This window comes from Parasteatoda tepidariorum, chromosome 8 (genome assembly GCF_043381705.1).
Source record: "Parasteatoda tepidariorum isolate YZ-2023 chromosome 8, CAS_Ptep_4.0, whole genome shotgun sequence".
NCBI classification, from domain to species: Eukaryota; Metazoa; Arthropoda; class Arachnida; order Araneae; family Theridiidae; genus Parasteatoda; species Parasteatoda tepidariorum.
Genome location: NC_092211.1, coordinates 7,442,463 through 7,461,423, shown reverse-complemented (window position 1 = coordinate 7,461,423; position 18,961 = coordinate 7,442,463). Strand labels below are relative to the sequence as shown.

General features: G+C 29.3%; 1 protein-coding gene across 3 annotated transcripts in view; it reads left to right on the top strand.

Annotated features, from left to right (window-relative positions):
• The window catches only part of LOC107454882 (5-methylcytosine rRNA methyltransferase l(2)10685), a 199,268-nt gene that overhangs the window by 169,470 nt on the left and 10,837 nt on the right, over positions 1 to 18,961 (top strand). For 2 of the 3 annotated variants that reach the window (XM_043051734.2, XM_071184172.1), the window contains 3 exons: positions 11,562 to 12,111; positions 13,652 to 13,783; positions 17,499 to 17,653. In XM_043051734.2, coding sequence (XP_042907668.1) covers positions 11,589 to 12,111; positions 13,652 to 13,783; positions 17,499 to 17,653 — 810 coding nt within the window. In that variant the 5' untranslated portion in view covers positions 11,562 to 11,588. Of the gene's footprint in view, positions 1 to 8,755; positions 9,136 to 11,561; positions 12,112 to 13,651; positions 13,784 to 17,498; positions 17,654 to 18,961 lie in introns of those variants that run through there. The other variant, XM_016072222.3, reaches the window with a different exon arrangement.

The window sequence follows — 18,961 nt, the reverse complement described above, 5'->3', positions numbered from 1 at the left end:
AATGCACGGTAACACATAGACGTCAAATCATTAGATTACGACAAAGCATAGTTACTTAAGAGCTTATTTTAAGCAGTTTTAGACAATTCATACAAAACTTAAAACAACTTTCATAAAGGTTTAAAGGCGCTCGGCAGTCCGCAAAAGAGAAATACTCCGTGAAGTGTACATTCCAAGCCCCGCATAACTCTGCATTCCTTGTGACGTGCACAATCATCTCTTAAACGCTGTTCTGAATCGCCCTGTATTTTAAGAATTGGGGTTTAAGAAGCTGAAGAAGACTGTAATTTTATAAAATAAGTTTAAAAAGTAGACATATTAGGGTTCGCAAATTAATATTTTAGTGAGGAAGAAAGCAAACTTAGGAAGACAGAACTTGGAAGGACTCAAGAACATCAACAAACAGATTTGTTGTCTTTTATGAATTTTATTGAGAAAGGGTAAAGATAAATTAAACACAAAGGTTTTATACTAGTGTAGGCGCCATCTGTTGGCGTTACTTAGAATTGACAGGAATATTAGGATCGGAACAAAACTGAAAATATCAAATACCTGTTTGATTGCCCGAAGAAGCAGAAACGAAATGAAAATTGATTATTAGGAATGCTTTCCTCTGACTGACTTTAATGTTGGGCCTTCCTCTATACTGATTCACTAGATTATGTTAAGAAAAAAATTTCTCCCCTTCAATAATGAATTGGTGAGCCTAATGTGTACACTTCGTTGATTTCATTTTAAACAAGGAGTCTAAAGTTAAAGGTTGTCTTAACAGGGCTCTCCATTTATTGTCCTTCAATAACATGTTTTTTTTTTTAATTTTATTTTCTAACCGTCGTTGAACAGCCTACCCAATTTTGGGTTTACGACTACTAATGTTTAACTTCGTAGCCCTGTTATTTTAAAACCAATCCAGAAGACAAGGGAACTCTTGGATCAAGTATCGGGAGAAATTTGCCTTCGTGGAGGACTTTTCGATGAAGCTAACCCGCATTTGCGTTAGATGGAGAGGAAGACCACGAGAATCTTCCACGGTTAGCCTGACGGCAAGTGGACTCTAACCCCGTCTAGAATAAGATGACATACTCTTTGGATTTGACAATAACTGTTTTTTTGACATGACATCCGAACATTGAGGTTTTTAAGAGTCTCTTGAAGATATTTTTAGTCTCAAACTTGCTGAATTTTCTCCTTTGAGGAGGAAACTAATACTTTCCTTATCAAAGAAAACCTTTTTTTCAGTGATGGCAAAAATATCCCTGAAACTAATGTTTTTTTTCCACCCACGGCGGATTTCAAACAATGCAGGCTATACTCCCTTCTTTAATTGGATACATTCTCAATGAGTATGAAAAGTTCCATGCATTTTTGGCTGTTTAAGTCGAGGAAAATGGATATCTTCCTTCTAGCATCGCAAAAAATGTTTGTAATTCATGGATGATGCCAACGACGCGAGTATAATTCCAATATCACAACTGTATCTATAGCTAGAACAGCGCTTTTGATACTAAATAATTTAATTATACCAATCATTTTTATACCATAAATCTTAATGAAAGGAAGAGTTTGTGAGTGTGACTTTCTTATGACTTCAGAACTGTTTGTGATATCATCTTGAGACAATGATTTGCAAGGGGCAATTTTAACCCTCTGGGTGGTTTAACCCTTCAAAAAGTTGTTCAAAAACTTCGACAGGAGAGTCGTTTGAAAAATAGAATTTTTTTCATTGGTAGCTATGTTATAAATTAAACTGTAAACAATGGGATGACTGCAAGTGTGGGTATCTCGATCCTGATTGGTTGTTGAAACGTGGCATTTGCTTACGTTGGCAACTGTTTCACACCATTTGGCAACGTTTCGCACCATTACGCAAGACGAAAAATTATGAGCATAATAGGAAACTCACAGAGAGGCCCTATTGAAATGTTAACAATCGGAACTTAGAATTTAGCTCATGTAATGAAAGTACATAATGTCCTTTATACTCTCTAAATATCAACCTATATTATTTAAAAATTGGTCAGAGATATTTTTATACTGTACCATACCATCACGCAAAGCCACATAGTTATAGATGAAATAAAAGAACCAAATGACCACAATACCGTGAAATAAAGGGCAAGACTACTAGTGCCAAGAGCGCAAGTTCATATCTCGAGAAATCTATCATAGCATTTGAAAATATTAGCGGCTAATTATTAACTAGCTATTTTTCTTTCTTTTTTTGCATAATAAATTTATTCTATTTGAAAAATTTATTACAGTATTGTAATTTTAATGAAATAATTTAAATTATCATTCACAGTGTTCATTTTTATAAAAAAAATCGTTGGATCACTTTGAAAATTTTTTATGATTTGTTGTGCTCTCTCATAAACCTAGAGGCCTATATGTTTCCTAATTATTATTAAACTTTAATTTTTAAATTTGGCGGCATCTATTGTTACATTATGCTTGCATGCTACTCCAAGCTAAAATTAGAGATGAATCGGTAGGGGCACAATGTGACCTAATTTGGTGGCTCAGGGGATAGAGAGCATTCGCCTTCCAATGAGGAGAGCCGGGTTTGAGTCCCAGCGATGGCTGGTCGATACGAATACCGCACCAGGCTCGCACCCACCACAGTGCTGACATAAAATATCCTCAGTAGTAGATGGGTCATGGGCTAGAGTCCGCTTGCCATTGGGCTAACCGCGGGAAGTTTTTGTGGTTTTCCTCTCCGTCTAACACAAATGCTGGTTAGTTCTATCAAAAAGTCCTCCACGAAGGAGGATTTTTCCCAATACTTGATCCAGGAGTTCCCTTTTTTTCTGGATTTGGTTCAAAATTATGAGGCCATGGAGTTAAACATTAGTTAATCGTAAACCTATTAGTAATATTTTCTTTTAATTACAGAATTATTCTATTCTACTGGGAACCATTTTTTACATTATAATAATTTGAATAAAATATTTCAAATTATCGTTCTTAATATTCCTATTTATAAAGAAAAGTGTTTCTCGTCTTCATTTTGCTTAAATATTATTAATTTTCAAACTTGGCGGCATTTATTGTTACAATGTACACCATGCCGTGAAATTATAGACCACTCAGTAGGAGCACAAAGGGACTTCATTGTAATATTCCCTTTATAACAAAAAACGTCGGTATTATTTTAGCTCGTGTTCTAAATATAAAGCTATAATTTGGATCTTGATCAGATGTATTATTATTACATTCCTCACCACCAAGCCAAGCCGAAAATTTTCAGACACATTATTGGGGGTTTGATAGTAAAATTATCATTCCCTAAAACTTAGATTATTATAAAACTGAGACTCATGACCTATATTTTCACTAAATATATTCTCCTATCATTTTGAACTTTGATCAGATGTATAGTTACAATGTACCACACCAACACGAAATTATAGACGAAACCCAGAAGGGTCCCTACTACTATATGAATCACGGAAAATTACTTAAAATGTTTAATCCTGTTAGTATGACTGCAATTCTGTGGACCGCCAGTCCCCCTTTTTTTTAACGGTATGGTAATTTTAATAAAATATTTTGAATTTTTGTTCTCGATATTTTCCTATATAAAGAAAACGTCACAACACTTTGAATAATTTCTAAAGATTTCTTTTATTCTCTGCATATGCCGAATAGTAGTCTATATTTTTACTATATATTAGCCTTCAATTTTAAAACTGGGTGGCATTTATTGTTACACTATACACCATGCCAAACCACAAATTTATTGACGAATTAGAGAACGCAAAAGATAGTAAGAAAGTCGGAGCTTAGAATTTGACTCATGTTATGAACATACATAGCGGCCTATATTTTTTCTAAATATTAACCCATGATTTTAAGAAACAAGGACAGATATATTGTTACATAATGAACCACAATGCCACTAAAAGCCGTAAAATTATAAGCTAAACAGAGGATCCCTAAATATATCCGTGAAAATGATTTAAAATTTTGAATCACGTTGAACTGCTAAATAACAGCAATCCCCTTAATGAGACTGCTAATCTCAAGTGCAGACGGCGTATGTAAATACTTAATATTATCTACTTATTTCTGCTTTCTATTCTATTCGAAACACTTTTAACAGTTATATCCGTCGTTGAACAGCCGACCCAATTTTGGATTTACGACTACTTAAGTTTAACTCCGTAGCTTTGTCGTTTCGAACCAATACAGAAGACAAGGAAACTCCTGGATCAATACCCCCAGAGGTATTGATTTGTTATGGAAACATGGAGGACTTTGTGATTCAAACAGATTTAACGTGCGTCAGTCACCATTTACTGCACGGGGAGTCTTCGGCCGGCGGGGATCGAACCCACGAACTCTAGGACCTGGGCCCATTGCCCTACCAACCTGGCTATTCCGGCCCCATTTTCAAACAGTATAGTGATTTTAAGAGGGGATATGCGGCATTATATACATTCAGAGTATGAGCGAAACTTTTCTTTTTCATTACGTTTTTATTATAAACGCCATTAGAGGAAATAAAAGAAATATTTTTGTTCTGCAATATAAATAATTAAATTGGACAGCACCGGATATCGAACTACGGAATCAACAGTATAGAACTTCGAACAATACCACTGACATCGGCCATTTAGCTGTTTAACTGATTTGAAGCATTTTAGGAGTTTTCCTCTGTTTCGTATACGTTCTACAGTGGGACCATAATATTCCCCATAATTTGTCTATAATTTTAAGGCTTGGTTTGGTGGCATCGCTAATATATCTGGTCGAGAGCTAAAATTATGGCTTAATATTAACAGGATCTATGGATCACTCTATATGTTCAGAACATGACCAAATATTTTTCTAATTTCTTACACTTTTATTATACAAACGCTTAAAAAATGATAAAAATAAAATAAACGAATATTTTGTTAGGATAAACATACTGTCAAAAAATCTTTTTTTTTTCTTCTTCAGTAATAAAATTTTGTAAATTCGACTGCACCGGTAATCGCTCCATGGATTTAGCTAATACCTGGATTAGCGCTTCAAACCATACCACGGACTTCATCCATTAGACTGTCCTTCGCAATTCGAGCTTTTTAAATCATTTCAGCATTTTTGCACATTGGGTCCTTATTATGCCACATCGGACGACCCATAATTTTTCTATAATTTTGTAGTCTGGTATGGTCATGTAGTTGTAGTACGTCATGTAGTATGGGTATGATGATGTAGTCTGATAATAAATCTTATCAAGTTTCAAAATTATAAGTTTATGTTAAGAGGAGATTTGGAGCATTATATATATTAAGAACATGAGCAAACTTTTTCAAATTTCTTAACATTTTATTATAAACACACTTAAAAATAAATAAACAAACGTTTTATTAAGATTACCATATACTGTAAAACGAAGAAATATATACATTTATTCAGTAATAAAAATAATTAAATTCAACAACACCAAATATCGATCCACTGGGATATCAGTTAAGCGTTTCAAACCCTACTACACACTGCGGCCATTTGACCATATTATACAATTCAAGATTCTTAAGTCATTTTCGAGGTTTTGCATACAGTGTAAGGTGATATGCCCCGTTGCGTGGCCTTAGTTTGTCGATAATTTTGTAGCTCTGTATGGTAGTATGGATAATTATTAGACCAAGCTCCGCAGTTATTGGTTAATATTAAGTGGAAAAATGGGGCATTATATATATTCAGAACGCAACGAAAATGTTCCGAATTTCTAACGATTTTATTATGAATATACTTAGAGAAATATAATTTTAAAAATAAAATTAAGGAATATTTTTTTAAGATAGAAATATTCTAATAAAATTTTTATTATTATTTTTGTTGTTGTTGTTGTTCTGCAGTGAAAAATTTTTTTCACTGCACCAGGAATCAAACTAAGGACCACGGGATTATCAGTTCAGTGACTCAATCGTTATTACGAACTAAGGCCATTTGTGTAAATAAATTCAAGCATTTTAAATAACTAGTGGGCTGCGCCCACTGCTCGCTAACGCTCGCCAATCCCCGAAAATTGCTTCGCTCGCTACTAACTTAGGTACATTGCAAATGCACAAAATTCTAAGAATTCAAAACAATCATTCAAATCCATATAACAACTTTCTTTTATTTTTTAAATTACATCTGTTTAGTAAATACTAAGTCATTAAAATAAATTTGAATTCAAATAAATGACATGTAATTCGTTAAACCTATTAGAAAGGTGCTACAGTATAAAATCTTAAGATAAAATTTCTAAAACTGATATCTCTTTAAAAAGGTTAAAATTTTGGCTATAATTAAGTCTATTAAATCTCTTAATAAGTCTAATAAGTCTAATTTGTCTATAACTTTGAAATTGCTACGGTAGTATGGATATTTAATATAGTATATTTGACCAAGTCTTAAAATTATTGGTAAATATGAAGAGTATTACATATATATATGACACATAATATATGGGATTACATATCAGAACATGAGTAAATTTTTTAAATTTTTTTAAATATTTATTATAAACGCACTTAGAAAAATTAAATAAAAAAATATTTAATTAACAACCTGTAAAATAAAATAAAAAAATTTTCTTCTGTAGCAAAAATAATTCAATTCGCTTGAACAGAGAATCAAACCACTGACCTCGGGATTAACAACTAAGCAATTCAAACCATACCACTGACGACTGCAATCTAGCTGGTAAAAGTAATTCAAGTTTTTTTTAATCATTTCCGCAATTTTTCATAAGTTGCACAATGGGACCATATTATGCTCCTAATTAGTCTACAGTTTTGTGACTTGGTAAAGTAGTATAATTAATATAATATGTCTAACCAGTTTCTATATTATAGGTTTCAATAAATTATTTTAAATTAATATTCAAAATATTCATTTTTATAAGGAAAGTGTTGCGACTCATTGAAATATTCTTGTGCTTTCTGCATAAACTTAAGGCCAATAAATTTTTTCCCCTTAAATTTGAACCTAAGTATTCAAATTTTACTACATTTATTTTTACAATATAGCTGTAAACTACAACAAACAACTAAATTTTAATCAAATCAGTTAGAGTACCAATTTATATTCCTTTCATACGAGCGTCGGATCATCAGCACAAAAGCTCATATTCTGAATATACATAATGGCCTACAATGCCCGTTCAATATTAATCTATAACTTTGAAACTTTGCCAGATATTTTGCTACATTGAATCACTCACCATGCAAAGCAGTAAAGTTATAGACGAAATAGGGAAGGAGTCTCATTGTGTTCCCTATATAGATCCGCGAAAATTTGTTTAGAATATTGAAGCCCGTTTAACGGACTGCAGTCTCTAAAACTGAAATAAAACAACGAAGTAAGTCCCAAAATCATGTGTAAATACCAGCTGCTTATTATTAGGTAATTACTTTTTCTTTTTATTATAGAATTATTCTATTCCATTAGGAACTGCCTTTTAGAATTTTAATAAAATATTTTCAATTATCATTCTCAAAATTCCTCTTTATATAGAAAGCGTCGCGACACCTTAAAGAATTTCTAAACATTTCTTGTGTTCTCTGCATGCACCTAAATACCTATATATTCTCAGCATATATCTCGAGAAACGAGGAATCTATCATAGCTTATGAAAATACCAAATGCAAGTGCTTAATAGTTAATTATTTTTATTACAGAAATATTCGATTCCATTCTTCTTCTTTCATAGCATTACAGACTGTTACAGCCAAGACCACCCCAAGTAGTCTTTGCCATGTGCTCCAACTCGGAGTAAAACTCTTCCAGTGTCCTTCATTAAATATTATAGACCGTATAAAAGACTTTCTCCTCAAAGTCAAGCTACATTATTCGTGGTCTCGTTTTCTGTTTACCACGGTATTAGTAAAAGTAGCTTTTTTACTGGGTTTGTATTATCAGAACGGAATACATATCCGAGTTACTGTGGTCTTTGCATTTTATGACTTTAACAATCAGTTTTCCATGGTGTTTGTTCATTTTGTATCTCATTCGTGGCCAGGATGTGGTCTGGTTCAGGTCAAAATTACGATCTACGAGTGGATGGGGTGTGGATATGTCCTCCCTTTTAAACGAAACGGAATATGATGAATCTCCGAATCACTCTAAGGGATGTATCCCAGACCATCGCCAATAGCCCATTGCGCAGCTAGTATCACGTAAATAAAAAGTATCGAAGCGTATCTCATTCGCAGTCGCGAATTTTTCAGAGCATTCATACCGTATGTAATCGCATGCAGATGCAATTTGCGCACGAGTGAGCAGTTTGTTTTAAAGACCATTCTCGCTCTTTGTGATTTTTTTCACTGGAAAATATTTTCCCATGAAAAACTTTTCAATCAGGTTCTCATATACTTTCGATTTTTTCATATGCGGATCGCTAATGGTTGCGATTTTTTAACATGAGAAAAAATTGTTCCACGTAACGTGACATTCGTCCCACGTATTGTAAACATTCGCACGCGCGTCTGGGGTAAGCTTACCTGCATCCTGAAAAAACTAGAATCTTGTAAAATTTCTATACAAGAGCTTTATCTTTCCAAATCAATATAGAACGGAAATCCCTCGCAGGAATTCTCTAAATGAAATAAGGTTGTTGAATATGTTAAAAAGGTGAGTTTTCGATTGTTCTTTTAGAAATTTTTAGACCAGATTTTTAGTTTTTCTCAACTTAGTCTATTCCAATCGGATGCAGTGTGTACGGCTTTTCCTACCCAGTGAAAATGCTCCTTAAAAGTTTTAGGTGCAAAGCTTAAATGGATCAATTTAAGTGGAAATTGATAATTCAGCAGGAAATGTACATCTCATCTTACTACTCATTCGTTTGTTAGTAAACAAAAGAACAACTGAATATTTGTGAGAAATATCTGAAACTAAAGTTTTATAGCTCAGATCACTATATTCCTTTAAAACCAGTACATAAGTTAAATATTAACGTCTTTTGTAATTAGTATTACTGTCAAAGATATGAAATATTTTTGGATTATGTTTCTTATTACATCACTTTTTAATTAATCACTATCTTTATCACAGTATTTTATTTCTTTTTTTAAAATGATGTTTGCATCTATCTTTCGAAGTTTGAAATTTGTCCGACATTTAAACCTAAAAGTTGTTCGACTGTATTCTGTACCAAAGGTAAGACCTTTTGAAGCTGATACTTTCGATAATTAGCTTGATATTAAAAATCATGTTCTGACCTTTTATCCCAGATGAATGCAATGTGAACTTTTGGTTATCTCTAATAAATTTTGTTAAATGTTTGTAAGCAAGAATATTTCTGTAGATCACGTTAAAGTTGCTGAAATAGATTGAGAATTTATTTTTATCGACTTAAAGATAAAAGCTTTTATTTTTGTTTGATTTTTCTAAATATTTTATGCTGATCAATAATCCATTTTAACACAGTCTGCTGTGAATCATGATTATTAACGCAATAATAAAAAAAAAAAATTGACAAAAAATTAAATTTACTTCTCTTCCATAAACTCTTCTTGACTTGATACTAATTATGTGGACTTATATTTATTTCAATAATGAACAGATACGAAATACATAGACTAAAATGGGGATATTTCTCTGCATTTGTCCTATTTGTGTGCCAACTGAAATTGCCAATGTGTCAGTAATTTCACAGTCAATTAACTTGTACTAAATTTTATACATATAAGTGTAGAAATCAGTGTTTTTATTACGGAAAAAAAAATGGGAGAGAATTTCTCACCCTTTCTCAAAAACAGGGTGAGATTTCAAAAAGTTAAGTGAGATTTCTAATAATTAAAAAAACACGAATAGACTTGGAAAAAAATTATTTCTTCAATTATAATACATTTTTAACATCTTCTAATTGAATATTTTTGCTGCATCATCATATGGAAAATGTTCTATATCTACTTTTTCATCAGCTATTATATTTATTTGGCTGAAAAATATCCGTATTTGTTTCATTTTGACCGTTTCTACCGACATTTGTTTCATTTTCATTTGTCTGCTACGGAGTAGAAGACGTCGCCTTAACAAGGTATATGTCCATCTTAGATTCATGCACAAAAAATTTAACCGTCTTACATGAAGAAACCTTACCTACGCTGAACACGTGGTTGCAGAGAAATGTGTTCTGAAAGGGGTTCCGTGGTTCGGGAGGGCGTGGTGTTCTGCTGTTCCCACCGGTTCTGAACAATACTGGTAAATAGGGAAGCTAGATAACAAGGACCGATGTTCAAAATAATGAAAGATCAAGGAAGAAAAGTGAAACGGATTTTATTCAAAATGGCAAAAGAGGAAAATTTTTCCAAAATTCCGGCATTTTAAAATTGATTAATAGAGTGCCCGAACTTCTCACGTTTATCATTTTTTATTGCGAGAAAGGAAAGAAATATGCGAGATTTTCGCGTTCCCGAGCTGTAGTGAAAACACTGAGAAATATATTAGTTAGAAATATTCACTGACTTCTCCAGTGGTGGTTATGAGTTAAAACTCTATCAACTCATTCAACTACTCTCTAACTCTATTGTTTAATGTTGATTCAAACTCTATCAATAAGAAACTTTTAACTATTGAACAGCAACAAATTCCTATGATCTGAAGTCATAGGCACATTGTGACACCTCTTATTTCACTCTATCGCACCTTAGTGTGCTGCAGCACTTGCTTTAAGAATTCCTAATGAGTAGCAAAAGCAAAAATCATGGCACAATCTTGTTTGGTAAAAATTAAAAATCATGACATTTATAAAACCCTCTGTTATAGGCTGAACACTTTTTGACAAGTAGTCTTCCATTTCTTATATGAAAATAACCTGTAACTTATGTTAAACTTTTACTATTTTACACCTTTTTTTTCTGTTGAGCTATTGCGCATAACTCTTAATTTAATCATTGAAAATTTATCTAATTTCAGTCTTTCTATTCTATTTTTTTTTAAATTTCTGAATTAAAATTATTTTTAATTTTCTATTTATTCTATGCTAGTTTTTTTTTTTTTTTAATTTCCGAATTAAAATTATTTTTTTCATTCAAGGTCAAAATAATTGGCATTAAATAAAAGCTACATTTAAAAAATTAGGTATAGTGTCATTTAAATGACTTATGGTAGTTATGATTTATCTGGTATATTTTTATGTTTATAATTGTAACTAATCACTTGCTTTTCAGTACTATTTCCAATTCTTACTGGATTATTCAAAATTTCAGGAAAACCCCATATAAAACTCTGAAAACACGCAAAATCTGAAAGGGGAAAGAAAAAAACATAAATTTATGAGAACTCAAAACCAAACACCAAAAGGAAAAGAAGATGTCTGTTTTTATTATTGTACTTACTGAGTTAATTAATATTTTTAAAGTGTAACTATCAAGGGGTAATATATTAAAGAACTTGGCTATAATTTCAACATAACTCTACAATATTTCCCTAGAATGCCATTATAATAGTGAAGCATCTATATTTATATCTATTTGCAATCTTATAAATTGATTTCATAGTGTTCTGTGCTATATGTCATCTGTTATATAATACTTTTCACAATATTCTTACTAAAATTTCTTTTAAAAAATATTTTCTAGAAAAAGAAACCTGGTACTGAGTTAGCTATGGACCATTTCGACCAATTCTATAGCACTGTCTACAAAGACTGGCCTTCTATCCGTTTAGGGCTCTTATGTCCTCATCACTACTGTGCTGTTGCAAATACCTTCTGTGCAAACAAGTCTCCTGAACACCTGTTTGGCGACTCAGATTTGTTTGATATGAAAACCATGTATCATCTGAATCTAAGAGAGAACCCAGATGCAGGTCCAGAAGAAATAGAAGAGCTTCCTGAATACAATCCTCCTGAAGAACAAATGACTCATCCAGATTCATTATCAGATAATGAAAATGATAGTGAGTTAGTACCTTGCGATCAGGATGAGTACATGCCTGCAACTGAGTTTAAGAACAGAGAGTTTGAATCTGATGAGTGTGATGAATTTTATTTCCCTAAAATTAATTACAAGGCAAAACTGATTCGGCATGGTGTTATACATTTTCCTGAGCACTGGAATATTTACTATTGTTTCAGAGGGAAATTCAAAAGATTTCCTCAGCCCAGAGTAGATGTTACTGGATTGCTAAGTAAGTAGTTTTTTTCAAGCCTAGATTCATTGCAGTGTAGTCCATCTTCCTCAAGGAGGATGGTGACTGTGATGACGAAATTTGGTATGGTTGTAATTGTATGGTATAGTTGAAGATTCATTGCAGTGTAGTCCATCTTCCTCAAGGAGGATGTTGACTGTGATGACGAAATTTGGTATGGTTGTAATTGTATGGTATAGTTGAAGATTATGATGAAATCAGGATCATGACCATAATAAAATTTTTATTCGGTAACAGTTTCAGAGCTCAAGATACAAAATTAAAGAATATTTTATGAAAAAGACTTTTTAAGTGAAATAATAAATTTTGCATAATAATATCAATGAGGACAGACCATTGGAAAATAAACAGAGCTGCCATTCCACAGGAAAAACCTGGAAAATACAGGGAATTAAAAAATAACCTAAAATACCAGGAATTGTGATTTTTTCTTTGCAAACTGTGAAAATACAGGGGATTTTGTTTCTTATTTTCGTCTTTTAAAAAATGGTGATTACTCAAAATGCAATCTATGGCATATTTAAGGATGATATTTCAGCTATACTATACTATTTAATTTACTCTAACATTATTTGTTTTAAATATATATAGCTGTACCTTTTTTCTCTAAGTTTCTCCAGTAATTAAAGTTAGTATAGTTAGTACAATATAGCGCAGTGATGGTGTGTTTCTACTTAATATATTGTGTATAATATGTACGGGGAATTTTATTTCTAGATGTGAGTGGCAACCCTGAGTAACAATTGCAGAGCTCGAGATACAAAATTAAACAATATTTTATACAAAAACTTTTTAAGTGAAATAATAAATTTTGTATAATATCAGTAAGATAAATCTGACATGACCGGCCTGATCAAAAGCCAAATTAATAAGTGATTGAAATGTTCTCAACAGACAGTTAGGAGCATGGGAAGAGATCCATGGTTGTCGATTTATCGACACATAAAATAGCCAAAAACAAAGCCAACCCCTCCCAATCAATATTAAATTTGAAAAATAATTTGGCGAAAGCGAATCACCAAAAAGACCGTGAGAATTAGTCTAACCATATAATTGAAACATTTTTGTGGTAACAGTTATAAATAGATGATAGTGATAGAGTTGTAAATAGAGTTATAAATAAAGAGTTATAAATAGATCTTGTTTTCAATTTTGGCACGACCCTGAATAAATGAGTTTTACAGTAGCGTTGAAATAAAAAGTTATTCATTACATTGATTGTTAAGAAAAGAATTAAATATCTTATGTTTGCTTTTTATGAAATGTAATAAAAATTAAATGATAGGTTTGATTTAATTAAAATTCGGTTAAGAATGATTAAAAGTATCTACTACATCTCTGTATATATCAGCTAACACTAATGTTTGCTTACGCAAAGTGTTAACATGTCAAGGCTGACTTTTGGAAAATAAATAACAGTTGTGCGTAATCTGTTTAACATTAATAACTCTCAACAATGTTTTAAAAATCTTAATTTTAGTGATCAACATTTCTCAATGAAATATTTATTTTCTATTAGATTATTATTTAATGGATGGAGCATCTATATTACCTGTTCTTGCATTGGATGTTCAAAAGAATGAAGATGTTGGAGATTTGTGTGCTTCTCCTGGTGGAAAATCACTTGCTATTTTATTTGGACTCAGATTTGGTATTTAATTTATTATCCTTTTAACTCGCTAAGAACAAATTACAGTTTGTTGTCTTTCCAATTCAAATAAATATTGCAATTGACATTTATCAGAAAAAGTTGTAAATAATAAAATAATGTTCACTATAATTCAAGATTGACAAGTTTCTGCCACATTTGTGTCAGAAACTGGCAGAAATTCAGAAAAGGGCATAAAAGTAAATACTGAGATTGGCATACAATGGATAATTCATAAAAAAAAAAACAATTAAATGTTAAACAAAGTACAATTTTTTTTATAAAATTATCACCATTCAAGATCAAATATTACATTGTTTGCACTTTGCAGTAATCTATAACAAAATACAAGTTTTGATGGAGTTTCTGAACCTAAACAATTTCTTTTCTCAATTTGATATACTGCACTCTTTATATTTTATATAAACAAAATAGTATATATTTACAAAAAATGAATTAAAAAGTTTGCTACACTTGCATGGAGTTACATTTTTCAGTTTACTTAAACAAAATGTCATTAAGCAATTACTGGAACTAATGTAGGTGCTTTTTTAGTTTCTGCCAGTTTTTACCGGTTAAAACCAGTTTCTGCCACTGGCATGGCAAAAACCAGTTTCTGCCAGCAAAAAGCCAACCCTGCTATAATTGCAAAATATTGCAATTTAAATTTATCATAATTACTAATGGATATAATGAACATCCAGAAACTTCCTCTAACCAGCCTACTTAGCCAGATTTTTACTATCCAGTTATTTCCCCCACCCCGAAAACGAATTTAGGTACCTAGTCTCAGTTATATAATGTTATTAACCAGTATCCGGACCTGGCTAGTTTTACCTCTCGCTGGGTTTACCACAACCACCCCACTCCAAAAATTGTATCCAGAACTAATTGGATAAAAGATTTCATTTTTTGCTGGGTACTTTGACCCAGCGAAGTTTTAGGACTCGGGGCATTTATAATAATCACAAATATTTTATTTAAATTTGATATAATTACAAAAATTTTTTAATTAATGTTAATTATTATAATTGTAGTATTATCTTCTACTTTACATGGGTTGAGAGTTTTTTCTCCTAATTTCACTGAATTTAAACAATATTATAATTGCTGTATTATAAATTGCAAAGAGTTAAAGGATATTTAATTAACTTTCTGTTATGTTTTATAATTAGAAGGTTAATTTTATCTCAAATTTCAAAGAAATTAAACCAACAAATGTATATATAACTTGAAGAATGAAAAGCAGTAGAAAATTAATTTGAATGTTATTTAAATGTGAAACTTAGTTTCAAAACTTTAATTATTGCTTTTTATATATAACATAGGAGGATTGTCCTATTTAGCTTGCATAAAGCAAGCTTTATTACAAGTTAAATAGGATTTTCTTTTAAAGACTTAAAATAGTCGACTATTAAAGTTTAGGCAAAGGTATGTTTAAGCTAAAAAAAACTTTACACTGGTGTAAGAAATTAAGGGAATTTGACTTATCTCTAGGACTACTGGGCTTTAATGAAAATTGATCTGTACATACATTGATACAAAACAGTCAACAATTGTATTAAACACTCGTTGGAGTTGGAAGGTATGAAGCAGCAGAATAAACCAGAGAATGAGTTAATTGGTCCCCTATTACAGTTTGATTTCATACTTGAAATAATCCTTTCCTGTGGCAAATTAAACCGCCATAATGCTCGATTTCGCGGACATTGGAGGGTACCTGGTTCTCTCCATGTGAACGTACAGCAAGGAGAATTAGTGTAAAAAAAAAACTTTATTAACTTTAATCACTTGTTTTTGAGCTTTCATACTGTTTTGACAACTATGTGAATATCATAGTTATTTTCTTTATAAAAATAGTATTTTTTAAATCTTCAGTAACTTGTGTCTTACCAATTACAGAGGTATGTTATTATTATAATTAATAATATTATTACTGTATAAATGTGTGTTATTACCAGGGGGGGGAATGGAATATATATTTATATAGATAAAGTTAAAAATATAGAGAAAACATGGAAAAAATATAAAAATTTTTTCAAACAGAAGAAGAAAAATTATTGAAACTAGGAGGCTCCGCCCCCTGATCGCTAACGCTTGCCAACCCCCAAGAATTGCTACGCAATCCTATGTGGTTCACGCCGTGAACCATGGCTCGCTGCGCTCGCTCGCCAATGAACACGATGTTCTAGTGCAAAGACATAGTATATTATCATCAAAGACATAGTATTTTATCATCAAAGACATAGTATTGTACTTATGTAGAAGAATTCTATCAATGTTCTTATTAGCTTTTAAAAAAGTGTATTAGCTATTTAGATTGTACATGGTGAAAAAATCAAAACATTAGCTAAATGAGAAACATATTAGCAAAATAAATTATCAAATATTGCTTCACTAATATTCTGCATTTTAAAGCGTGAAAATTCAATGCGTAAATAAACGCGAAATATAAAAAAATTCAANTATATATATATATATATATATATATATATATATATATATATATATATATATATATATATATATATATATATATATATATATATATATATATATATATATATATATATATATATATATATATATATATATATATATATATATATATATATATATATATATATATATATATATATATATATATATATATATATATATATATATATATATATATATATATATATATATATATATATATATATATATATATATATATATATATATATATATATATATATATATATATATATATATATATATATATATATATATATATATATATATATATATATATATATATATATATATATATATATATATATATATATATATATATATATATATATATATATATATATATATATATATATATATATATATATATATATATATATATATATATATATATATATATATATATATATATATATATATATATATATATATATATATATATATATATATATATATATATATATATATATATATATATATATATATATATATATATATATATATATATATATATATATATATATATATATATATATATATATATATATATATATATATATATATATATATATATATATATATATATATATATATATATATATATATATATATATATATATATATATATATATATATATATATATATATATATATATATATATATATATATATATATATATATATATATATATATATATATATATATATATATATATATATATATATATATATATATATATATATATATATATATATATATATATATATATATATATATATATATATATATATATATATATATATATATATATATATATATATATATATATATATATATATATATATATATATATATATATATATATATATATATATATATATATATATATATATATATATATATATATATATATATATATATATATATATATATATATATATATATATATATATATATATATATACATATATATATATATATATATATATATATATATATATATATGCCTATTTGTCATTATATTTACTTGTATATTTTCATAGTTTAGTAGGCCTCAAAGTTATTTTTTTGCAAAATTTGTGATCATTTTTAAAGTTTTATTACTGTTTGGTTTAACTAATAAATGAAGAAATTTTTACTTTCAATTGTTGTGTGATAATAATAGCAACTTTCAGTTTAATATTGATTACATTGTTATAGGTCAGCTTGTTTGCAATGATGCTAGCCTCTCTCGGGTGAATAAGTTGAAAACAGTTTTGAATTCTTATCTTCCCGGGACATCAGAGTGGAGCAAAAAAATCTTAGTTTCAAATCTTGACGTTTGTGACTGGAGATGCTTTGATGCTTTTGACAAGGTAACTGTAAAAAATTAGCTAATAGGAGTTAAAGCAATATTATGAATAATTATTAATAAAGTATTATAAATAAAGTATTTTATATTTAGCAGTTATTAAATTATAAGTAATATGTGACATTTTAGCAGTCAATTGACGCCACTTTTTTTGTTTTTACAGAGCAAGTTTCTTTAAAATATCTTCTTTTTATCTTTAAAATTCACCTCGATAATTTAAGCATTAATAAGTATGCATTTGCCAAAAATTAAAAATTTCACTTCGAAATAAGCAAAACAATTATTATTTTCATGTTTGCATCTGGAGTGCAAAAACTAATAGAATTTCTAATAAATTTTTATTGTCAACTTCTTATTTAATTCATAGCTAAATAATAATTTGATAATTATTAATGACTTAAAAAAGAAAACTTCCAACATTAATATGTGCGACTGGAGATGCTGATGCTTTTGTCAAGGTAAAATAAAATACGTAACAATGATTTATTATGATTAATTAACAAAGTAATATGAATTATTTTAATAGTGTGTGTCAATTTATAAGTTATGATTTAATGCTTGACAAAAAATGATTTAGTTGATTACTTCACTCTTCTTTTTTCTCTCGAGATTATAAAAATTGTTTATCAAGATTATACAAGACCTTAGTTGACAATAATTTTTCTGAAAATTTAAATATTTTTTAATTTTAAAAACTTATAGTCTTTTAACTCGAAAATTAATACATTTGATACATTTGCCTTTCGACATTTTATCAAAAATGAAAGTTTTCATTTCCAAAAAGATAAAAAATTATTATTTTCCTTTTTATGCTTGAATTGAATGCAAACATCATTAGAATTCGTATTTATTCATCATTAGAATTAGTAAATATTTAGTATGAATTCTAATGATCCTTCTTATTTAATATCTCTGTGAAGAAGAAAATAATAAATGTTTTTTTTTTAGTACATTTTAATTTTCGATTAATTGAGAAGGTCAGGTGCATTCAAAATTGCTAAATCCTCAATTGAAGGGTAAAAATGTGAAGAAAGAGAAAATTTTATTTCCAAAAAGCATTCATACAAAATTTGTGTTTTGCTAATGGATGTTTGTGTTTGTGGTTTGCTAAATGGATGTTTCGCTAATCGCGATCCGGAAGTTTCCAGAAATCATTGATCACATTTATGTATAAAAATTCTGGTATATTTTATTCAAAAACATTCAAACTAGAATTTGTACTTGGCATCTCTTTCATTTGTAAATATTTTCTCTGGTAGAATAATAAATGTGATTAGAGATAAAAGTAAACTTATACATAAATATCCATTTA